The sequence below is a fragment of the Anopheles merus genome, chromosome X (genome assembly GCF_017562075.2).
Source record: "Anopheles merus strain MAF chromosome X, AmerM5.1, whole genome shotgun sequence".
Classification (NCBI taxonomy): domain Eukaryota; kingdom Metazoa; phylum Arthropoda; class Insecta; order Diptera; family Culicidae; genus Anopheles; species Anopheles merus.
In genome coordinates this window covers 1,592,403-1,613,524 of record NC_054081.1, presented here as the reverse complement: position 1 = coordinate 1,613,524, position 21,122 = coordinate 1,592,403, and the positions used below count along the sequence as shown (strand labels likewise).

Here is a 21,122-nt window from a genome sequence, read left to right as displayed (position 1 = left end):
GCGCGCTCCGTGTGTGTGTGTGTGTGTGCGTGCGCTATTTGTTTGCTTCCCTATCCCTCGGGGATGATCCCGCGGGGGGGCAGGAAGGAAGAATCTTTTCATCATCCTCACCTCACACCCCCCCCCCCCCCGACACGGCAATGATGAGGATTTTATTCGCCTTCATCGCCTCCCGTGTTTTGGGTGGGATTTAAAGGCCCTCGTGCTGCGTTTTTTACATTATTTTGATACCATGTGTACCGTGTTGTGTAACCGAGGCGTGCGCTGGGTTTAGTGTTCTCTCTCTCTCTCCCCCTTCACAGTTTCACCTTTATTTATCTCTTCATTTCCCTTCGTGTTTCGCCTGCCCTGGCCGGCTAATGTTTCCCGCCTAGTTTTTGGGATTTTTATTCCGATTCGATTATACTCACACCGGGCTGGGGCGCGCGCACACAACCAAATCCACGGTGCATTCGATTAAATGTCCCCTCGGACCACCCGACCAGCAATAGGAATAAAAAGAAGAAAAAAAAGGAAGACACACTCAGTGGGCTCTTCCAGAAGCAAACAAAAAAAAAACAGTGGGCAGGATGAAAAACAAAACAAGGATTAAAATAAACGGTTTTCCCCGTTCGGGCAGGGCCGCGAGGGCTCGCGGAAATACTGGGTGGTTCTCCCGTGCTGCAATCCTCCGGAGCCGGAGAGGTCCTCGCGCATCGCTCCCTGTTGTCACCGTTTTGCAGCTGGATATGTTTAGCACAAACTCTCTCTCACACACACACACACACACACACACACAAAGAGACACTTTTCGATGACCCAAAAGGGAAGGGAAAGGAGAGGGAAGGAACAAGAAGACGTAAAAACGGTTCAATTCGAGAGCGTTAAAACGAGAAATATCCGCCGCTCCGGTGTTAACTCTCTGTTGCGTTTTTTTTTTTTTTTGTTTTGCGTAACAAGCCGAGAATAATGAATGTGTTGCAGGGGGAGGGAAGGGAGCGGGAAGGGCGGAGGAGACCTGCCACACATAAAAGGAAACTTTCGCCCCTGTTGGATGCGAACACACGGCGTACAAAGGCAAGATGGAAGCAGGAAATATATGGCACGGTTGGGCGAGCAAGGATTGGATGATTTGCTGCTGTGTGGTAAGGGGAAGGAAGGGGGGGTTTACCGGGCGCGCGCACTACTACCACAAACATACAACTTCCCTCCCTTGTGCCCCCCCACACAGCTGGGTTGGAGCACGAAAATGCGAAAATTATGGTCCGCATGGTTTTCCCAGCTTTTTCCCAAGGAGAGAATGCAAGAAGCGGGCGAAACCATGGGCAAAGAAAAGCAATAAACACTTGAGGGGGGGGGGGGGTGAGGAGGGAGTGTTTGCTGTGGGAGAGTAAAAACAAGGGATCGATAAGAAAGAAAATGGCGGCCCAGCAGCATAAGCAACAGTCCTAGGAGGAACGTGGAGGAGAGGAGAGGGGGGTTATGTTACAGCTGTGTGGGTGTTTTTTCGGGCATCAGCCCGTAGGCTGTTTATCGACGGGCGACTTCACCGTGCGCATGGCATTGCATGGTTTCCTTTCTCCCCCTTCCCCTCCCCCCCCCATCTCCACACCACCACCCTCGAGCAGAAAAAGTGGTGAGCGAAGAGAATTTCTTGCCCATTCTCAACAGCTTTTGGACGGAAATGTCAATTTTGCACTCAAACAAAGAGAGGGAGAAAGAGAGAGAGAGAGAGAGAGAGAGAGAGAGAGAGAAAAAAAAAAGAGAGAAAGAGAACAAGTGGTGTCACGCGCCCATCTTAATGATGCTATCATTCATCTTCCTGTTGCGATTGATGTTCATCCCTTTATGTCCAGCCCCTTTTCCACCGCACGTGGAAAATTGCGTTCGCCTATGAAAGGGGAAAATACGCAGCATTCCGGATGTTGGTACAGCAGTACAGTACGTAACATCGTACAACGAGCAATTGTTAGAGTAAAATATTCCAACTATTCCCTAACGAACACCTTCGTCTTGCTCACGGGTCGGAAAACCCCCGGCAAAAGGAAACTCGGAAAATGACTTTTTCCCTCCACCGTACCGCAACTCAGGCAGAGAGCGACATCCGGACGCCCGACAGATAATTACCTTACCCCGAGGTGGACCTGTCACCTAAACAAACAATTCTTTCGAGCTAAAGAGAGACAAAGAGAGAGAGAGAGTATCCAACCCCCCCTCCCTTTGGAAAATGGGAAAGTGAATGTTTTCTGCCCCCCTTCACGAACGCAACATTGATGAGCCATTAATTATAACGTCGTGGCACGCTTTTGCCATCATCAGCCCAGCGAGCGAGAGAGGTCGCCACTTACTTAACCTCCCACTGTCGTCTGGGAGGTAATGGCGCGCCTATGCTTATGCACCGATCATCACAAATCACCTTTAACACCGACGCGTGGTAGGTGGCAGCATAAGCGGCGAATATGTCAAGGCCAAGGAGCGATTGTTTTACGACCTCGGCACATCAATGGGTGAGGAAGGAGTCGTTTGAATCGCTTAACCGATCCAACGTGAAAGGAGGAATAGAGAGACGCATTAGTGGGAGAGAAAGAACAATGCTTAAGAAGGTCCCCGACAACGCATGCCCCTTGTTATTGTTATGCCCTGAGCTGCTGGAATGCTTTGCAGCCCGCGCGTTAATGAGTTACGGGGGCGCAGCCGAAGAAGCCGCGTAACCTGCCGATGGCGTCGTGGGTCGTTAATGTTTCCTCAATCAATATTGTCGCTCGGTTTTGGAGGGAGGGGGCACACGAGAGACACATCTACTTCCAGTGCTCATTAAAGTCTCTTCATATATACACACACACACTCACACCGTAGACCACCCTACCGGCGAAGAGGTTGAGCCGTGATTCCAAAGGAAGTTGTGTAGTTTTCATGTACTCGGAACAATGCGTCTCCCTTTCACTGTCACAGGAAGTTTATAGTGGTTTGGAGATCATTAGAATCAATCAAGACGTTCGGTTTTGGTTAGCCAGATTGCCGGATCTGAGCAAACTTGGTTAAGTTTGAACATGTGCCAGAACCTTTGTACTATTCCGAAGATATCTTAGATATTCGACAGGAGATACAAAACCGCAGTGTAGAAGCAGATTGCCGGATCTGAGCAAACTTGGTTAAGTTTGAGCATGTGCCAGAACCTTTGTACTATTCCGAAGATATCTTAGATATTCGTAGTCTCACTCAGAAAATAGCTGAAATGTTCGTAATCTCATCAGAAGATATCTTTGATGTTTGGAAGGCATCTCTGAGCAAAACATCGAACACTCAAACAAACAGCTTTCAGTACTAATAGTATGTCAGAGCTCGAAAAGACACGTTCTAAGCGTTACTTATCGCGTCATGATACGATACCATGACTCATCTTGGAGCATTGCGTCTCGAATGCTTTGCTACCCCTTAGATAGTGAATGTTTCATCTACCCTGAGCCAATTTCCCCGAGTTAGTCACCCAACTTGCCCCACCGTAGCAAACGCAAACGACAATAACAGATAACGGAACGCGATTGGAGATGCCCCGAACAGTGTGCCGCGGGTATATCTTCTCACAGCGAAGCAACATCAGTTCGTAAACCATCTTTACCATCTCCAATGTCTGAGCTTCTGGCCGTTATCGCCCCACAGCCTTGCTCGCATCGATTCCAGGAAAAAGTCCCAACACCTCCTCGCCCTCGTCGCATGTGTGTTCTCGGCGCTTGGCGCCGTCGCCACAATTGCCAACCTCAATTCTAAACAGCAGCATCAGCGTTAGGTCGTCCCCCGGTCCCCCGAACACTTGTGTATCTGCTTCTCGCCGAGCGCAAGTGCATCGAGCCGCGAAACCAGCCCAGACGCTGACAGTGCTCCCGAGTTCACAATCGAAACCACTGTGTTACGCACCGCTCCATACTGCGCGCCGTGTAGCTCGAGCGATATGATGCCTAGACGGAGGATTTTGCGCACTTCGCATCTTTACGTTGGCGATATCGGAGCACCGTGGGGAGGGGGGGTTGCATACAGCGCACCTTCCACCCGTACGATGCTTGCAGTTGATATCAGACAAATCATCGCTCCATGTGCGGAATCTGGGCTAAGCGAGAGGATGCCTGATGATTGTGATGCTCCTATCTTGCAGTGCAGCTCCATCTATCCTCAATACGGAATTCTCGCTGAACACGTCATGTGTCTTGCGGCCTAAAAATCGTTCAGCAAATGTACAACAAAAAAGGCCTTGCCAAAAACAAGAAGGAAAGAACAAACAGCTTCACACAAGGACACGCTCACTCCTTGCGCTAACCGCATCCAATTTCGCTGCGGTTGAGCGGCAATGAATTCAACTCAATCAGCGCCCGGCAGAGGACTCTAAAGCCCCCAGGCTAGCGGCAGCAGTAGAGCCAAAGAAGGGAAAGAAGAAGAGGAGAGCCCTCCCTCGGCAAAGATTTCCTTTGATGGCTCGCTCATGTCGCACCGTGCGCGCGTTTTGCGGCGCAACACAAAAAAATAGTGTGTGCACCTCATTGTTTTCCTCCCGTGGTTGTACTGCGCCTTTACAGCGCTTGATCCGCTTTCATTTAATTTTCCCATTCAGCTTAATTTGCGTTAGATTTTTGCCCCTGCTGCATGATAAGCCAGCGCGCCACCCTCCTTGCTCTGCACAGGCACCTCCGGTTCGCCGGCAGACGATAATCAGCATTCGAATGCAATTAAATGGTTAAATTATAAAGACCCCGGGCGGCGGACGGCAGTATCCGAGGGATGCGGCGGCTCTGTTGCGCAGGGTGCATACCATTCAGGCGCGCGAGCGCGCGCTCGCTCCATTCAAATACACCTTCTTACCCTCTTTCTGCGCTGTTCTGTTCCCATTATTCTGCACCGTAACGACACCTGACATCAGAAGGAAACCCCTTGAGTGGCTGGGAAAAGGTATAAGCCACATCCGGTTTGCTGGGGGCCACATTTAACACGATGCGTTTCCAGCTACAGCAGAGGCATTGTTCGCTTTGGTGGGTGCAATTTTCCTTCCGCAGCTCATTAAGCGCACCCGATTCGTTTGAGGTGACTCCTTGGCGAAGTACAAAAAAGTCCCCTTTGAGGCGGGCACATACACACACACACGTGCGTTATTATACGGGCAGGAGGAGATTTTTTGCCAGCACCCACTGGTGCCTGTTGGTGCAATTTTCTAACCAGGGCTGCTCTTTTTCTTCCAAGGGAGGAAAAAAAGTGAGCGAGTTTCGGTTGCCATTTAGGGCATAAGAAAAGCGCAATCAATTACCGGATTTTAAGGGGGCGGTGGTGGTGGGGCGTGGCACACCAGGCCCACACGCAATTAGGTGCGACCCGGTGAGCGGCCCTGCCAAACAGGAAAGAAAGGGGTTACAGCAGCCCGTAGGAGGGCAGGCAAAGCCAATTAGTCGATCAAAAAAAAAAAAACCTGCCTAAGAAATTATAATTTCCCGTGCCCTGCTCTGCCCATTATGATTGTCGCCAGGCTTTGCGCCCGGAGGCTGAGCAGGGCGGTCGTTTTCATTTCCTTCTGGCGCGCAAAAAAAAAAAATGAAACCTTCAATTTCCGTCGTTCAACAAAAAAAACGGGAATTTTGAGGTGATTGCGCGCGGCAGCAGCGAATCGATTTCGAGCTCAAAAGGCGCCCCCTCACAATCAAATCAAAGCGAGAGCTAACACACAATACGAAAAAAAACCCCGGCACCAAACCAAAAAAAGGGACTAAAAAGGATACAAGGCGAATAATGGACAAAGGAAAACGAATCCAAAACACAAACCACCGCACACCGGCGTGTGTGTGTGTGTGTGCCCCTGGAGAGTACAGAAACATAGTGTGCAAATATGTAGGTACAGGCAGGGTGTAATAAGGGGAACAAAAACCCTGCCGGCGCCCAGGAGCTCGACAAAAGGATTCGAGAAACCTATTGGCTCGTTTTTCCCCGCTTTGGTGGATACCCGGAGGCGATGAAATGGGTTTTGCGGTTTGTATTTTTGGGGTACCGCTCAAACTCCGCTCAAATCCATTCCACCGTCCCCATCCCCTCTCCCTCCCCCTCACCCAGCGAGCTCCGAAGTCAACCGCAAATTATTCAATCAAAGACGCGTGCGCCAAACATCGAACCCCTGAGGTGCAAAACAAAGAGCGAGCGAGCGAGAAAGAGGAAGCGAAAGCGAAAGAGCACACAAAAACTGTTTGGAGTTAGTGCTTCCGGGAATAAGGGGAAGCGTCGTTTTGGGGTTGTAATTGGAGCGTCGGCACACGAAACCGTTTGGCCGAGCGGTTTTTTTGACGAATCGCGGTTGTGCGGAAGCGCAAGCTTTGGCACGAGAAAATGGTGATGCAGCAGCGGCAGGTGCATGACATCCTCAGGTGACAGTCAGGTCGTGGCTTAGAACGATGCACAACTTATCTAATTATGCCACCAATTATCACAAGTCTGCAAGCTATTGTTGCTCTTTGAATTGAATGATCAGCACTGGCATGATGATTGTTTTTTTCTATTCGCTATCATATCACTTGGGACAAAAAAAGATCAATAAACAGCTATTTTTTTTTCTCAAATTTGCCACAAATCTTCACAATCGGACAATGTTAAAGGACAACAACACAAAATTGCCGCTTTCCATGTATCCTTTTTATCCATAAAAAATGCTTTCGATTTAACTATCCACGTTTTTACGTAAATGTGTGTTATCCAATAGTGTTACGCTCACAGGGAGACGGAAAGAGAGAGATGGCGCAACAATTGCGCGCAAACGCCTGAATCTCTGCAACAGCTTCCACAGACCGTGCTTATAAAACCGATAATCCTTCGTCGATAATCCATATCCGCTGTGTCAATCATTGTCAACCTTCGAACGCTGGCGAAGGGAGGAGATTACCACTATCAAACGCACAAAACATCAACATCAATGACAGTCTAATGCCGCAGAGCAAAACAAAAAGAAACAAAAAAAAAACTCATGAACAAAACAAACAGCCGAGAGTAGGGAAGAATGCTTCATAGCTAGAGCACACACACACACAGCACACAACAGGACCCATTACGCTGCTTTTCTTTTCGTTTCGCTTTCCACACCGCACCACCCCACCGTCTCGAAAAACTCCCGAAATAGAGGAAAAAAGAAGAGAAACGAAAACTAATTAAGTAGCAAATTGTTGTTACAGCTCGCGTGTAATACCTTGCGACAACATGCGCGTGAAACGTGTCGCTGTGTGTGCTTGGGGAAAGAAAGTAAACGGTTTTCACGACAGCAGAAAGAAAAAACAACAAAAAATGCTCTCGAATTTTTACTGCCTCACGGTGTGTGAGTAGCGACCCTTTGATTTGCAAAGATACGCAGCGGGACCCTTATTTTTGGTCGCGTTTCGCTTCCAGCCGGCTAGTATTAGCGCAAATTCCACAACAGCGAGCCGAAGCTAAGGGAGCATTAGAGGAAAATTTAAAGGACTTTGGGAAACTAAGATCGATCAGCTTTACAAGGGCTCTTGTAATTGGAACAAGTTTGTGTTTGGATGGTCTTGTTCCCCACCCGAACGGGAAAGAGTCGCATACTAGCTTGCAGTGAACGGAAAAAAGTAATAAAATCAATCTGAAGGTTGTACATGTGCAGTACGCTTCATTTTTTTTTCTTTCGGAGAACACAGCTTCTGCCACATCATTTCCAGCGCCGATCATCCTCATTCCCGATGCGCCCTGTTAAACTTGAGTTACGATCGCTTTTTTCGGCGTTTGATTTGAAAAGCAGAACAAAAAAAAAGAAAGCAAGATCACCCCGCAGGTTCGAAGGGCGGCGCGCCGTGGTTTGGCTTCCGTTTTTGGGCCCAAAATTAACTTCAAATGGTACCGCCGCGGCCCCGACCTGTTCGATGACATTTTTTATCGCTCGCACGCTCCCGCACGCTTTATGATCAGCACGCAGGGAACGGCAACCGTCGTCACCTCCACCGGCAGCACGGCAAAGGCAAAGGAAATGATAATGAATGGTAGCCTGAAGATACATGCGCGCGCTAGTAAACGTCGTCTGCTGGTCCCGTCGAATCGCACCCACTTCCAAGAACGCAGTCCGAGCCAATTTCTCGAAGCTGTCAGCTGGCTCCAGGAATACGCAAACCGCTTAAGGTCCATTTTTGCTCAGCCATCATTCATTAAGTATTTCACTTTTTTTTCCACTGTGTACTCTCTTTGCGATATTGCCGTTTACAGAGGGGTTTTTTCGTGGAAAACACAACATAACACCACACGTTGCTGGCAGATGAGAGACGAAATCCCACCACGAAGGTCGATTAGTTTTAAATACTTAGCATCGAGAACGAGAGAAAAAGAGAAAAAAGACAGAAAGGCCAATGCCGACAGCAGTTTGAAGATGTGCGGGCGCGGCAAAGATCACGTTTTTGGTCTCGACAATCCGCGAAATGAGATACAGATGGGGGCAAAATAGGGCATCAAAGGCGACAATGTGGTACAAATCTGTGTTGATTTTGCTTGTGGCATATGGCACGGAAGAGCAGTGTAGAAGGTGCACTGGATTGATGAGGATGAAGAATTTATGACGATTTGTTTACCCATTCCCTACCGCTAACGAGACAGAGAGTGAGAGCATTACTAGTGTGACATCATTATTGGAGTGTTATTGGCAGTGCGTGCGTTCGTTTCTTGATGACTTGACGGCGCAATTCTGGAAGATGTACGATTGGGATGTAAATCCCAAGGTATCGTAAAAATCAAATCTATAATAATAAACAAACTATTCGAATAAAAGCCCTTGAAAACTAGACGACATGGTTCTGCTGCAGTCAATGTACACCACATGTTCCAGTAGAACGAGGCCAATGGCACCTAGCAGAAATGGCACGATTATTTGTACATCTTGCCACAATCAAAATACGACCTACAAATGTTGGAACTTCTACGGCGAACTCGCTACCAACTCCACTCTCCAACCCACGGCCCTCTCTCTCCCTGCGTCTAGGACCCACTTCCATGTGGACTTCCAAATAAATTCCAATTCCAATAGATTTCCCGGCTCTTTAGCGGTGACCCGCACCAGACAGGTCACAGCGGGTAATACATTCTGCCCCTACCCATAACCCACATGACCCGCAAGACGCCGGGCCGATAAGTTACTGATCAGCGGCGGAATGTGTCGTCATCGACCTTTCCCCCTCCTGCGGAAGAGCACGCTGAACCACCGGTCTGGAAATGGAATGTGAACGAATTTTAATTGGATCCTTACCTCATCAAACTCACGCAGCAAGCAGGTGCACCAACTTCCCGACGTTCCAGGGAGGAGAGAGTGATGATTCCTGCACGATTTGTCTCCAAAACATTGGTGGAAATTCCTGCCCCGAGAATGTATGTTTCGGCGGCCGAGAATTCGATGTTCCCTTGCATCTCCAACGCGCCACACTTTGGGGGCTTTCGGCAGATTTCGCTGACGGGACGATGATGCCTGACAGGGAAAACCGAGAGCGAAACATTACAATTTTTATCATCGCCGGGGAGGGTTTGAAAGCTGAAACGCAGAAGGTCACACACACACACACGCGTACGAACTGAACCAGAGCGGCGCAAGAAAAATCCTTCAACCGTACTCAGAGCCGCTCCTTCTTCCCTTCAGCAGCTCTCAACGCGTCATCATCGGGCGATGGGTTTTAAAACCGCATGCGAATTTATCTCCCATTTTCCCCCGGAGATTCGATCTCCACAACAAAAAAAAATCGTTTCCTCTTTTCCCCCTATCTGCTACCAACTCTGCCCGGCCCAGCCATATGCCAGATGTGTCGGATGCGAAAGAATGGGCAGAAATGCCAAAAGCATCCTGTGCGTCCATCGCCTGTCAGTCGCAGCGCGCATCCTTGACGGTTGCGTTCCCTCTGGTTTTAACCCTGCCTGGTTGAGAAACACCCCGGGGTGGCGCAAAAAACAAGGGGAATAATGGTGGAAAACGGTAAAATGGTATATCTCACCGGGCGCGTTCCCGGATTTGGTGCGCGCTCCGTTCAACCGTGACACACTAGCCATCTCGCTCTGCCCGACTGTCCCATCCCTCCTTTTCGTGTGCGTTTACCTTCGCTTTGGATGTCCTAGCCGACGACCTTCCAGCCGCAATTCGACGTATTTTTCCGACGTAGGCTATTGCATCGCCGGAATGTGCGAGTGTTTGGGGTGTTGAAATGTTTGCGGTTAGGGAGCCTACGGGGCCCCTGTTGCTGACACGCACTAGAAAGCGCGCCATTTTGAGGATGATGCATGTCCTGCGGGTGTTGTTCTTTGGGGGGGTTTCACTGGCAGACATTTTAAAATCCTTTCCGAGTGAAGGAAAACCGCACACATTAAAACGGACGTTCGGTTTCGGCCTCCCTCCCGAGCACGACGCCGTCACAACCCGAACGGAAAGGGCGATTAAGGTGTAGCAGAGCTTCAAACTGCGCTTCCAAGCGTCTCATCTGCAAAACCCGGGACGATCATCACTTTGAGGTTAGAAACACACTCTACTGACGCCCCTCGACGGTGTGGTTCATTCGAGTGAAACCGCACACGCACAAGCCCCGGTGTATTGCTTCCTCCCGCTCTGGCACGTTCTCGAGCGGCCGCGAGAGTAGATAGAGAGAGAGAGAGAGAAAGATAGAGAGGAAAATCTTCTGCCCGGAACAGAACACACGCGTGGCAAAGGTACGATAAAACGATCCAAGCGCACGGAACAGAGACAAGATATACGCCTATGCCGAAACTAAGGTAGGCCGAAACGAGCCGGGCACACGCAGCGAGCGCGCAAACGAGATGGAACGAGCTGCACGGGGACCCACTTGCTCGGGCTGGTCGAAGGGGGAAAAAAGAGATACACGCTGTTGCGCCCCGTGAATTGCCGCTCCTTACAACGCTGGCGGCAAATTCGGCGAAACGCCATATCGTTTGAAGGGGGGACGGGCGAAAAAAAATTGCGTGAGCACCGAAAAAGGAAAACCCCGACGCGGAAAAGCCGCACGGCAAGGAAAAAAGGAATAACTACCGGGTGGAGATGGTGGACGATTTTTTTCACGCTTTACACACACACACACACACGCATGTTTCTAAGACACATTTCATTGGAAAGGAAATTATACTTACCGGACGGGAGGCACACAATGACCGCCGACGACGACAAGCACGACACAGGCACACTTTGGCAGTGAAAGTTGCTCTCCACGGTTGAGGATTGCCCATATCGAACGCACCACCTTCTCACAATCCGATTTACACTGTGCACCAATTATTCGGCCCGCTTCCTTTCAGCGTCAACTGTGCGCGTTCGAACGTACACGCCACCTAATGGCGTCGGGGCTTGGGGCACTTTATTTCCACGAATGGTACACGCAGCACTGACGTTTACGCAAATCGATCAATCGTTTAGTCCGGGTGACCTTCTTGACCGTTGCCCAACACGGCGCGATGACGGTCCTAATCGACGTTCCGAATGAATTCGCCAATTCCCGTCGAACACGGGAAGGGCTTGGGGCTGCCACTGCCGCCGCCTTCGATTTGGAGACACTACTTTGTTGGTTTAGCCCAACGTTTGATATTGCTGATAGACGCGGTGAACTTATTGAAATGTTTTTTTTGTTTTTAAAATAGAACAGAAATTGATAATCTTTATTATAAAAATAACTCATAATGTTAGAATTCATGTTACGTCACATGCGAAACACATGCCAGCCCAGAATTAAAAGAACCGGCGGCTTTTTTATCATTGGCGCATCGGCTAAGGTTCATTTGAATTCAAGCAGTTCAGCTTTAAATACAACTTTGATTTTATGTTCAAATTTCGAAAACAATATGTGGTAGTAGAAAGACATTGTTTGCCTTTAGTTGCTGAATTTGGTCCTTATGTCAGTACAGCATTTTTTTTAAACAGTTCAGAAATGTTTCCTTTTCCCATTTTTGGGATCGAATAAAATGACATCTCTGTATGATTCCGTCGCTTAAAGGTGATTTTTTAAAAACATTTTTACAGTCCTGTTAAAATCCATTCCTTTTTGTCTCATCTAGAATAATGTCTTCTCAAGACAAAACTGTACTCTATGTAGAATTATTTTCTTGTATATTTGTTTATATTGCTGTACACAAAAGGGTTTGGCAATTGAACAAAACTGTTATATCCAATCCTGTTGAAATCCATTCTTTTTATCTCTTCAAGATTAATGTCTTCCCAATGCAAAACTCAACTCGATCCAGCATTTATTTTCTAGGGTAGTTTTTCAATTGCAGTACACAAACATGTTTGGCAATTGAAGGAAGCTGTTTTATCCATTCCTGTTGAAATCCATTCCTTGTTGTCTCTTCAAGATTAATGTCTTCTCAAGGCAAAATTCTCTATGTTGCATTTATTTTCTAGGGTATTTTTTTTTCAATTGCTGAACACAAAACTGTTTGGCAATTGAACGAAGCTGTTGTATTACAATTCTGTTACTTTAGTCAATACTTCACTTCAATACGTTGATTTAATTTTCTTTCAATCAATATCTCTCTAAGCTGTGGGTCCTTTACTGCTTAATCTTGGAGAGACTTCATTTTAAATTCAAAGTTCTAGTAACATGGCCGAGCGAATCCGTTTCTGAATGCGTTTTCCAACAGGCAGAAATTAAGGTTTGGAACCATTATTAAATTATTGAATGGCGAGCAGCTTTAAATGAGTTGATAAGCCTAAAAAACATTGTTCGGAAAGTTCTTTAAGCTAATTCTACTGAAACTTGTTCAAAAAGGCTCAACATTTTCATCTTTGGTCAGAATTATATCATATAATAAATTTTGTGGCCTGAATCAACTGCCTTATTTTGTACAAAAATAAAATGGCAATTTTCCAACAACAAAATCGTTCAAAACGCATGCTTATAAGCTAAACTTTCATCCTACTTCCGAGTGTTTAATGAAAGAGCATACCGAAAAATAAAACAAAAACGCTCATCTACTGATTTCTTACTGTGTATAATTGCGATTGTAAAATATCTCACGAGCGGAGAATTATTCTGTCATCATAGGAAAATGACTAAAAAGAAACAACAGTGTATCAATTCTGTAATAATAAAAAACAGATTGCACTCCACCGCAACTGATGGTCAATCAAGTTTGGCATCACTGCCATCTTCCCGAGCGGCTTGGAGCGAGCCGAATTTTGTTCCCCGGGTGTGGGGGCTTGATTTGACAGGCTTGTTTACATTTTTGTAATTGAATATTTCTTAACTGTTTTTGGAATCGTTTTCCAACGGTTTTGAAGCGATTGATTCTAAACATTTCTTTCGTAAATGTGATCTACAGCTAAATATACATCTTACTTTAAAATAACACCCGTTGAGAGTGCGCCAGAGTGGCATTGCGTGCAACGTAGGTAAACAATTAAGCGGTATATTGACTAATTATTTTGATGCCATCGGCACCATATTATCTTCCAATCTGACTCCCTTGACCACAACCACTCCCGGACGCGCCCCGAAGTGCGTGTGAAAGTGTGAATGCGTTAAGGCAGCAGTTTTGCCATGTCGTCGGCAGAGATCCTCGGCCGCTTCAATGTAGCCCCTGGCCGGCTGGCACGGTCGATAAATCCTGCGGCCGCGCTGCCACACGGGCCTGCATCGGCACCCAACTGATCGCGCGCTCTCTCTCTGTGACACTCGACGCCGACGCCGGTTCTGGCTTTGATCTCCACCACGCCCGAACACCGACACCGGCCGTCGGCGATTGCTAAGCGGGCGCGGCGCATTTACATTTTCCGCCGACGTACGTTCATTAGGGAAATTGATTTATGGCCGCACGGTTCATCGCCCCCGACCGGGGGGTGTTCGCGCGAGGGTGTCCAGTTACGGGTGGCGGGCGAGGAACGGCAACCCAGGAGGTTTGTTTTCGTCCGCTCGCAGCAGCGAAAGGCTTCGGGTATCTGTGCTTCCGTGGAAATTGGAGCAAACCCGGCCGCATTGCGTCGCATTGACCCGGCGGTGTTGCGTAACGCCTGACCTCGATGGTGGTGGCACTTCCGGGCACGAACTGAGCGTCCTATTTCATCGCGGCCCTTTCGCTTCTTTCTCTCCCTCTTCCACAGAGAACCAGGCCCAGCAGTACGGCGAGGTGAACCAGCTCGGCGGCGTGTTCGTGAACGGGCGGCCCCTGCCGAACAGTACGCGCATGCGGATCGTCGAGCTGGCCCGGCTCGGCATCCGGCCGTGCGACATCTCGCGCCAGCTGCGCGTCAGCCACGGCTGCGTGTCGAAGATACTGGCCCGCTACCACGAGACCGGCTCGATACTTCCGGGCGCGATCGGCGGCTCGAAGCCGCGCGTCACCACGCCCAAGGTGGTGACGTACATCCGCGAGCTGAAGCAGAAGGATCCGGGCATCTTCGCGTGGGAAATCCGGGACCGGCTGCTGTCGGACGGCGTGTGCGACAAGAACAACGTGCCGAGCGTCAGCTCCATCTCGCGCATCCTGCGCAACAAGCTCGGCAACCTGGCCCACCACCACCACCACCCGCACCATCCGCACCATCCGCACGCGGGCACGGGCGGCGGCGGGGCCCACACGCCGCACGCGCCCGCCCACCTGTACAACTCGATCTATCCCTCCTACCCGTACGCGGCCAGCACGCTCAAGTCGGAGATGTCGTGCGGGGGCAGCCCGTCCCCGCCGACCGGCGCGACCCCGATCCGCAGCCCGCACGCCCACTGCCCCTGGCCGTCGTCCCACTCCGTCACCGACATACTGGCGAACGTGCACCATCAGGCGACGGTGGCGGCCCTGCGCAACGGCGGCACGCCCACCTCCCAGTGCCACACGACCCCACCGCCCACCTCGGTCGGCGGGCAGCTGATGAGCGGGGGCGGTGGCAACGGCGGTGGTAACGGCGGCGGTGCCGGCAACGGGAACGGCACGATGAATGGCGCGAGCGCGTCGGCGGCGGCGGCTGCGGCGGCGGCCGCTGCGGCTGCTGCTGCCGCCGCCGCCGCCGGCAATGCGGCGGTCGCGATGCACCAGCACCACCATCACCATCACCACCACCAGATGCAGGAGTCGGTGTCGCCCCAGTCGCCCAACTCGTACAACTACTACATGTACCTGCAGAGTGGCGGCATGCATCACGGCGGGCTGGCGAGCGCGTCCGGCCTATAGGTTCCCTTCCCGGGAGCGTCCTTCGGAGAGCACTGAGAGCGAGAGAGCGAGAGAGCCTCACCCATCCCCACTAGCTGCTGCGCGTCACGAGATCCTTCCGGCGGCTGCGTTGCTCCGAGCATGCCGTCATCAACACCACGTGGGGCTGCAGGACACGACAAACTAGCTTGCTAAGTTTTAATCGATTAGTCACACCAAACCGCTTAACCTAACACGCGCTAACTTATCCGTAAGGTACTTTTCACTGTGTAATTGTTTGTAATTGTACTTGTGGGCGTGTGTTTGTGTGTGTGGATTTTAGTTTTTACCCATCCGGCCGGTGCGGGTTTACGCCTGGGTTGAGTTTCGGTCCTGTCTTTATGGCGTAGTCTTGTAGGCCAGGTTGGGACGGAAGTGATTTGTTTAGTTGCGTTTTTTTTTGTTTTGTCAATTGTAAGCCTCAGTTGCCATCTTACCCCCAGTTCAGAGTACAGCAAAAATAGTTTCTTTTGCAGTTTTTAAACACTTTTATGAGTAATAATTGAAAAACCAAGTTTCTAAATTTTCCGTTCTTTCAAACCCCACCTATCTCCGAAGAAGGGGAGGAAAACGAATCACTTTAAATCGTTCAGTGGTAGAAGCAGAAGCAGAGAAAACAAAAGTGAAGCAGTGGCAGAGAACAAGAAAGTAACAAAACAATGGAAAACTAAAGTACAAAACGCATTGTGGAACAATTTACCCGACGTCATGGGGGAGCGAGCTTGAGCGGAACAGCGGTTACAAAAACAAACAAACTAATCGAGTCAGATAAGCATATAGAGAGATGAGATAGAGTGATCTATGATAGAAAACAGGGGTGAAATGAGGAACATTAGATACCGCTATATCAATCATCAAACAGTAATCTTATGAACTTCAAACGACAAAGAGTAGCAAAAACACACAAAAAAAAGGTGCAAATGTGTCCTCCTCTACCTTTGGTGTGTATGTATGTGTGTGTTTGTGCATGTTTGGTGCAAGCAGTTTCTGGGTTTTCTTTTTGCCGGTGGTGCAGCACACGTGTGAACGCACCCGGAACTGCTGGAGCAGGTTCTGTTTGTTTGCACTCGTTTCGCGTGCGGCAGTACCTTTCCTTCTGCCATCGTGCTGGAACATGTCCGACAGATGGTTGGGACGGAAAAACACCAGCAACGCACACACACACACACGCACACCATATTTACTGTGGAAAACCGGTGTGGAAAAACAGACTGCCAGTGTCCAAGGGAGAGAGGAAGGAAATACAAAACCGAACCGCGTGACCTCAAAAGATGCGCAAACCGGAAGGGGCGAACCTTATGCAGCGAGAACAAAAGTGCAAAAAACAAAGCAACAACAACAAAAATATACATATAAAACAGATGCAACTTTTAAAAACTGGACCCAGGTGTCAGGACACAACTTTGTGAAACACAAGAAAGTACAACTATAAAACAGAGAGAGAGGGAGAGAAAGAAAACAAATATCATTATTGTAACTGGGCAAATGTGTACACTACAAACGAACAAACTAAAAGAATCCCACACATTTTAAGCGCGCATTTTGCGCAACAAGGTATAGGCAGAAATGTATAACAGAGAGGCGAAAAAGAAAAGGGAGATATATAGAGAGTGAAAGGAGGCAGAGAAGCAGTGAGGATGGGCCGCAGAGAGCAACAACCTAGTAGCGTATTTTAGAGCTAGTGCGCGGAGCGCGAGGAAGAGCACGTTAGATTGTAACGATACGAATACTACTAACCCACTAACAACTACTACACACAACCGTAACAGCAGAACGCTAGCGTCAACTAGGCGTGTGCAGCGGCGGAGCAGCTACACTCTCACTACTTGAAGTAAGACCAAACACACACACGTGTGGGTGGATGATAATGTGAAGCAATACATACTTACTACCTTAACAAAACAAAACAAAAAGTAGCCTTTTGGGAGAGCGGTAGAGAGGGAAACCGAAAGGCCCAGGCTTTCTCACACGTAGAGAAGTTTAATGACAGTGAGCCAAGGGGAGGGTGAGGTGTTACAGGTGGATAATGTAGAAGCTACAGAGCGAAGGGAAGTGGGAAAAGAGGCAGCCGAGAGTCGGGTCAGTCGATAAGGACGAAGTGGACGCGGTTAGGGGGTCAGGAGAAGGGAGTAAGGAATTATATATATAAAAAATAAACAAACAAAAAATGCATACGTATAGAATTATATATACATATAAATGAATAGATTTATATTTATATATATACATACACATATATTATTCAACAAAACATATTGATAGTGTGTGAGTGAGGGAAGGAAGAGGGACGAAAGGGAAGGACACGCGAAGCTGGCGGTTTTGCAATAGGACGATGGGTGTTAGTACACGAAGATCAAGTAGATCAGATAGTAGGCAAGTGTGTGGATGTGTGTGTGTGTGTGTGTGTGTGTGTGTGTGTGTGTGTGTGTGTGTGTGTGTGTGTGTGTGTGTGTGTGTGTGTGTGTGTGTGTGTGTGTGTGTGTGTGTGTGTGTGTGTGTGTGTGTGTGTGTGTGTGTGTGTGTGTGTGTGTGTGTGCATAATCTAGCGAGCGTCACTGAACTGCTGAATGAATGGATGATTGGGTTTGTGTGTGTGCGAGAGGTCTTTGATAAAATGTTGCATCAATTATCAAACTCGATCGAGCGAAAGAGAGAGCGAATGTGCGTGAAGAGAGCGAACGAGGACGACTACTTTCGAGCAGCTTTAGACGCCGCGAGTGGTAGTAGTATTGCACGCGTAGGTAAATATTAAACACTAGGCGTAGGATGTAGATATTATAGAGCTAACCCGATTGTATCTCAGAAAACAGATGTGTGCCTTTTTCTACCGAAATGAAATATGCAACTATTCGCCTGCTTTGCAAAACCAAGTAAAAAAAAAAAAACGGAAACTAAAACTACTACTAAATCCCTAAACAGGTGGAACGGTGGAAGCAAACAGCAAAAGCAAAACACAAAACACTGCAGCTAAAAACAGGAAGCAACAAAAGCAAACAAACAAACAAACAAGCAAAGCAGCACAAGCGAATTGCGCAAAAAAAACGGGGCAATATTCAGAGGGTGAGAGAGAGAGAGAGAGAGAGGGAGGAAAATATGAAAAATTACAGGAAAACTAAACATGTAAACAATAGTGAGGAAAGTGCAAGAGGAAAAGCCACTGCCGATCGAGGCATGTTCGTTCGGCAACTCCGAGCAAACAGCAGGCGGGAGAAAGAGAGGACGGATGTGTGTTGTGTTTGGATGTGCTCGAATGACCCCCAGAACACTCGCCTCTGCCTTGTTGGGGCAATTCCCATTTGCGAACCATTTAAACCGTGCCAAGCCTGGAGCTCTGGTTTTGTTTGGTGAGTGGGTGACTGGGTGAGCAATCGTGGTGCAATATGACCCGCTCCGTCCCACTGCACTGCTTTTCGTTGTGGAACTCCCCCACTGGACGCTGGGGGAGGGAAGGAAGAGGGTGCGTGTTGCATTGTAACAGTTCCGCAATAAACCGCAGAAACAACATACGATCATCAAACACGTTTTGTCGAGCGGCTGGGAGCGCGAGCGTGTCATAGATTTGTTACAGCTTTGTGCAGTCACCTCACGGCCCACGGCAGCCCATTTCATTGCAGCCCTCCCCCCCCAGTGTACCGATTTGCTCGAATCGGATGCAGGGCGCTTGTTAGCGAGCGTTATTCGGGCACTAAACTGATCCCTCGTACTTGACCGATCGTGCGTTTGGCTCTCCTCCTCGCTGCGCTTCGGTTATTGTTTCAGTTTTTTTTTAATTTGTTTCTCTCCTGAATGACGCCCCATCGGAGCACCAAAATATTGCAAATCAAACCTAACCCATACACACGAAACACACGAGCTTGACGTCGACCGTGCGGGTCGGCAGAAAGATTAGAGAGATAGACAGCCTGTATGTACGGCGTGCATGAGCGACGGAGAACGAATGAGTGGATGAATGTGAGAGAAAAAGAGAGAGATAAATATAATGAGTGAGAGTGGAATAGAGAGTTTAAGGTGTAGTGGTAATAGTTTTGTGTTTTAATAGTTAAAGCAAACATATTAAAGAGCGGAGAAATTTAATCTCAACTTGAAAGCAATCTTCTACTGATCGATTACGTGTCCACCGGGGAGCTTCTGCAGAAGGGCATATGTATGACAAAACAACAACAGCAAAAACCAATATGTAAAAAAATGGAGCAAAAAGCAACAGAAGCATCTTAAGGGAGACATGGAAAAAACAACAACAAAATCGTTCGGTAAAATCGGGAGTTTTAAAAGGGTGCGACGGGGGATGCGGGGATAGGGGAAGTAGAAGTAGCGAAATGTGTAACTAAACAATTTTAATACTAGCAGTGGTAAGGTAAGGAACCGGAGCGTATATCATAGTGTGCAAATATGAGCGAAGAAGAAGGAAGAAAAATGGAAGGAGCTAAGAAAGAAAAAACTAAAAAAAACACAGTCATCTTGCAAGAAAAGCAGAAGCGAAAAACAGGCAATCCGAAATGAAGAAACCAATAGCAGCAATAGATATATTTTAGCAGCAAGAGAAAAGGATAGAAAGAGCGAAGGAGATAGTAATACAAACTCACAATAAAGCGCGCACTTACTGTCACACGAACGAGTGAAACAACAAACACTTTACAATTTGGACCTCATGCAGACGGAATCGTTTTTACCTCAAGATGTTACACGAGAGGTTGCCGCGCGAATGTTCAACATAGGTGACAAAGCGGCAACACTATCTCTCTCTCACACACACAGACACACCGTAACTAACTAGCACATTTGAGAAATGGACAGAAAATGTAAACAAATTGAAAACAAAACATATACAATGGAAAAAGAAGAATAAGAAGAAAACAAACAAATAAACTAAACGACAAACATCAATGGTATGGTGAAAGATAGAACAAGATTAATGAAGCAAGAGTGAAAAAGTGTACAAAAAAAAAGAAAACAAGAACAGAGTAAAAAGCAAAGAATTTCTGCGTGTGCAAGATAACGAACAGAGAACGCAAGCGAGAGAAAGAGAAGCGGGAGGGCAAACCACACTATCCAAAAATCGCAAAACGTCAAACACAATCTTTGCATGTTTTTTGATACAATGTAATTTATATTTAATTTAGTTTAATGTGAAAACTCTAGCGATACATTAAAGCGAGATGTAGCGCGAATAAGGGGGAAGAAAAACACACTACACAGATGCAAACTCACCCTCCAGTTGTGCGTGTGTGTATGTGCGTGGATGCTTAACCATGCACGCAATACATAACAGTATAAATCTATATTTTGCATCCACACACAAACGTGCGCGCGCGCGCGCGCGCGCATTCGCGTCATAAGCAAAGGGCATGGTAGCGAGGTGTGGGTTTTTGTGGGAAATGGGAAACAACAGTCCCAACTAATGCTAATGAAATAATAAAAATGGTGCGAAATGTGAAAAAAAAAAAATTGAGCACATTATTTTTCCTCTTCCTCGACAAGCGCGTCAGTTTGTGTGCGGGCCTTTTGGGTATCCCCTTGCCCTAATTCTGGTCCACCCTAATCAGGAAAGAAAATGCGTGGAAATGGTTCCATTTTTGTGGCAGCAAGAACAACAACCAGGAAAAAGAATATCAATATTTTGATGGAAACATCTTTTCATCCGAACAGCGTCACCCATGCGTCGGCAGGAAGGGAGAACTTGCGGTCGGGCAGGTCAGTGCGAGGTACGAAATTGTTTCCCAATTTGCGATGGGTCACCGGAAATGACCTTTTTTTTGCTCTCGTTTCTCGTGCTTTATTTCCTTGCTCCCTGCCTTGGTGGTTTACCGTCCCTTCAGCTCAACTGGCGCGGCAAGATCGCGCACCGATCGCGCGCTGATTCGCCTTCCCCCTCGGCAGGACCCGCAAAACCCGGCGATTCGATCGATTGCACTGAAATCGGCCTGGTACACGGCCGTGTATAATCCGCTTACACTTTTCGGTGGTGG

General features: G+C 48.1%; 1 protein-coding gene and 1 long non-coding RNA gene across 2 annotated transcripts in view; one reads left to right on the top strand and one right to left on the bottom strand.

Moving 5' to 3' along the window:
- The window catches only part of LOC121594367, a 43,495-nt gene extending 32,116 nt beyond the window's left edge, over window positions 1-11,379 (bottom strand). The window contains exons 1-2 of the long non-coding RNA XR_006004950.1: window positions 11,113-11,379; window positions 9,239-9,454 (exon numbers count right to left, since the gene is read on the bottom strand). This is a non-coding gene — a long non-coding RNA (uncharacterized LOC121594367). The remainder of the gene's footprint in view (window positions 1-9,238; window positions 9,455-11,112) is intronic.
- Window positions 1-15,818, top strand: part of LOC121594361 (paired box protein Pax-1) — a 65,337-nt gene extending 49,519 nt beyond the window's left edge. Inside the window, exons 2-3 of the mRNA XM_041917534.1 lie at window positions 14,075-14,828; window positions 14,949-15,818. Coding sequence (XP_041773468.1) covers window positions 14,075-14,828; window positions 14,949-15,138 — 944 coding nt within the window. The 3' untranslated portion in view covers window positions 15,139-15,818. The remainder of the gene's footprint in view (window positions 1-14,074; window positions 14,829-14,948) is intronic.
- The last annotated feature ends 5,304 nt before the right edge of the window (window positions 15,819-21,122 follow it).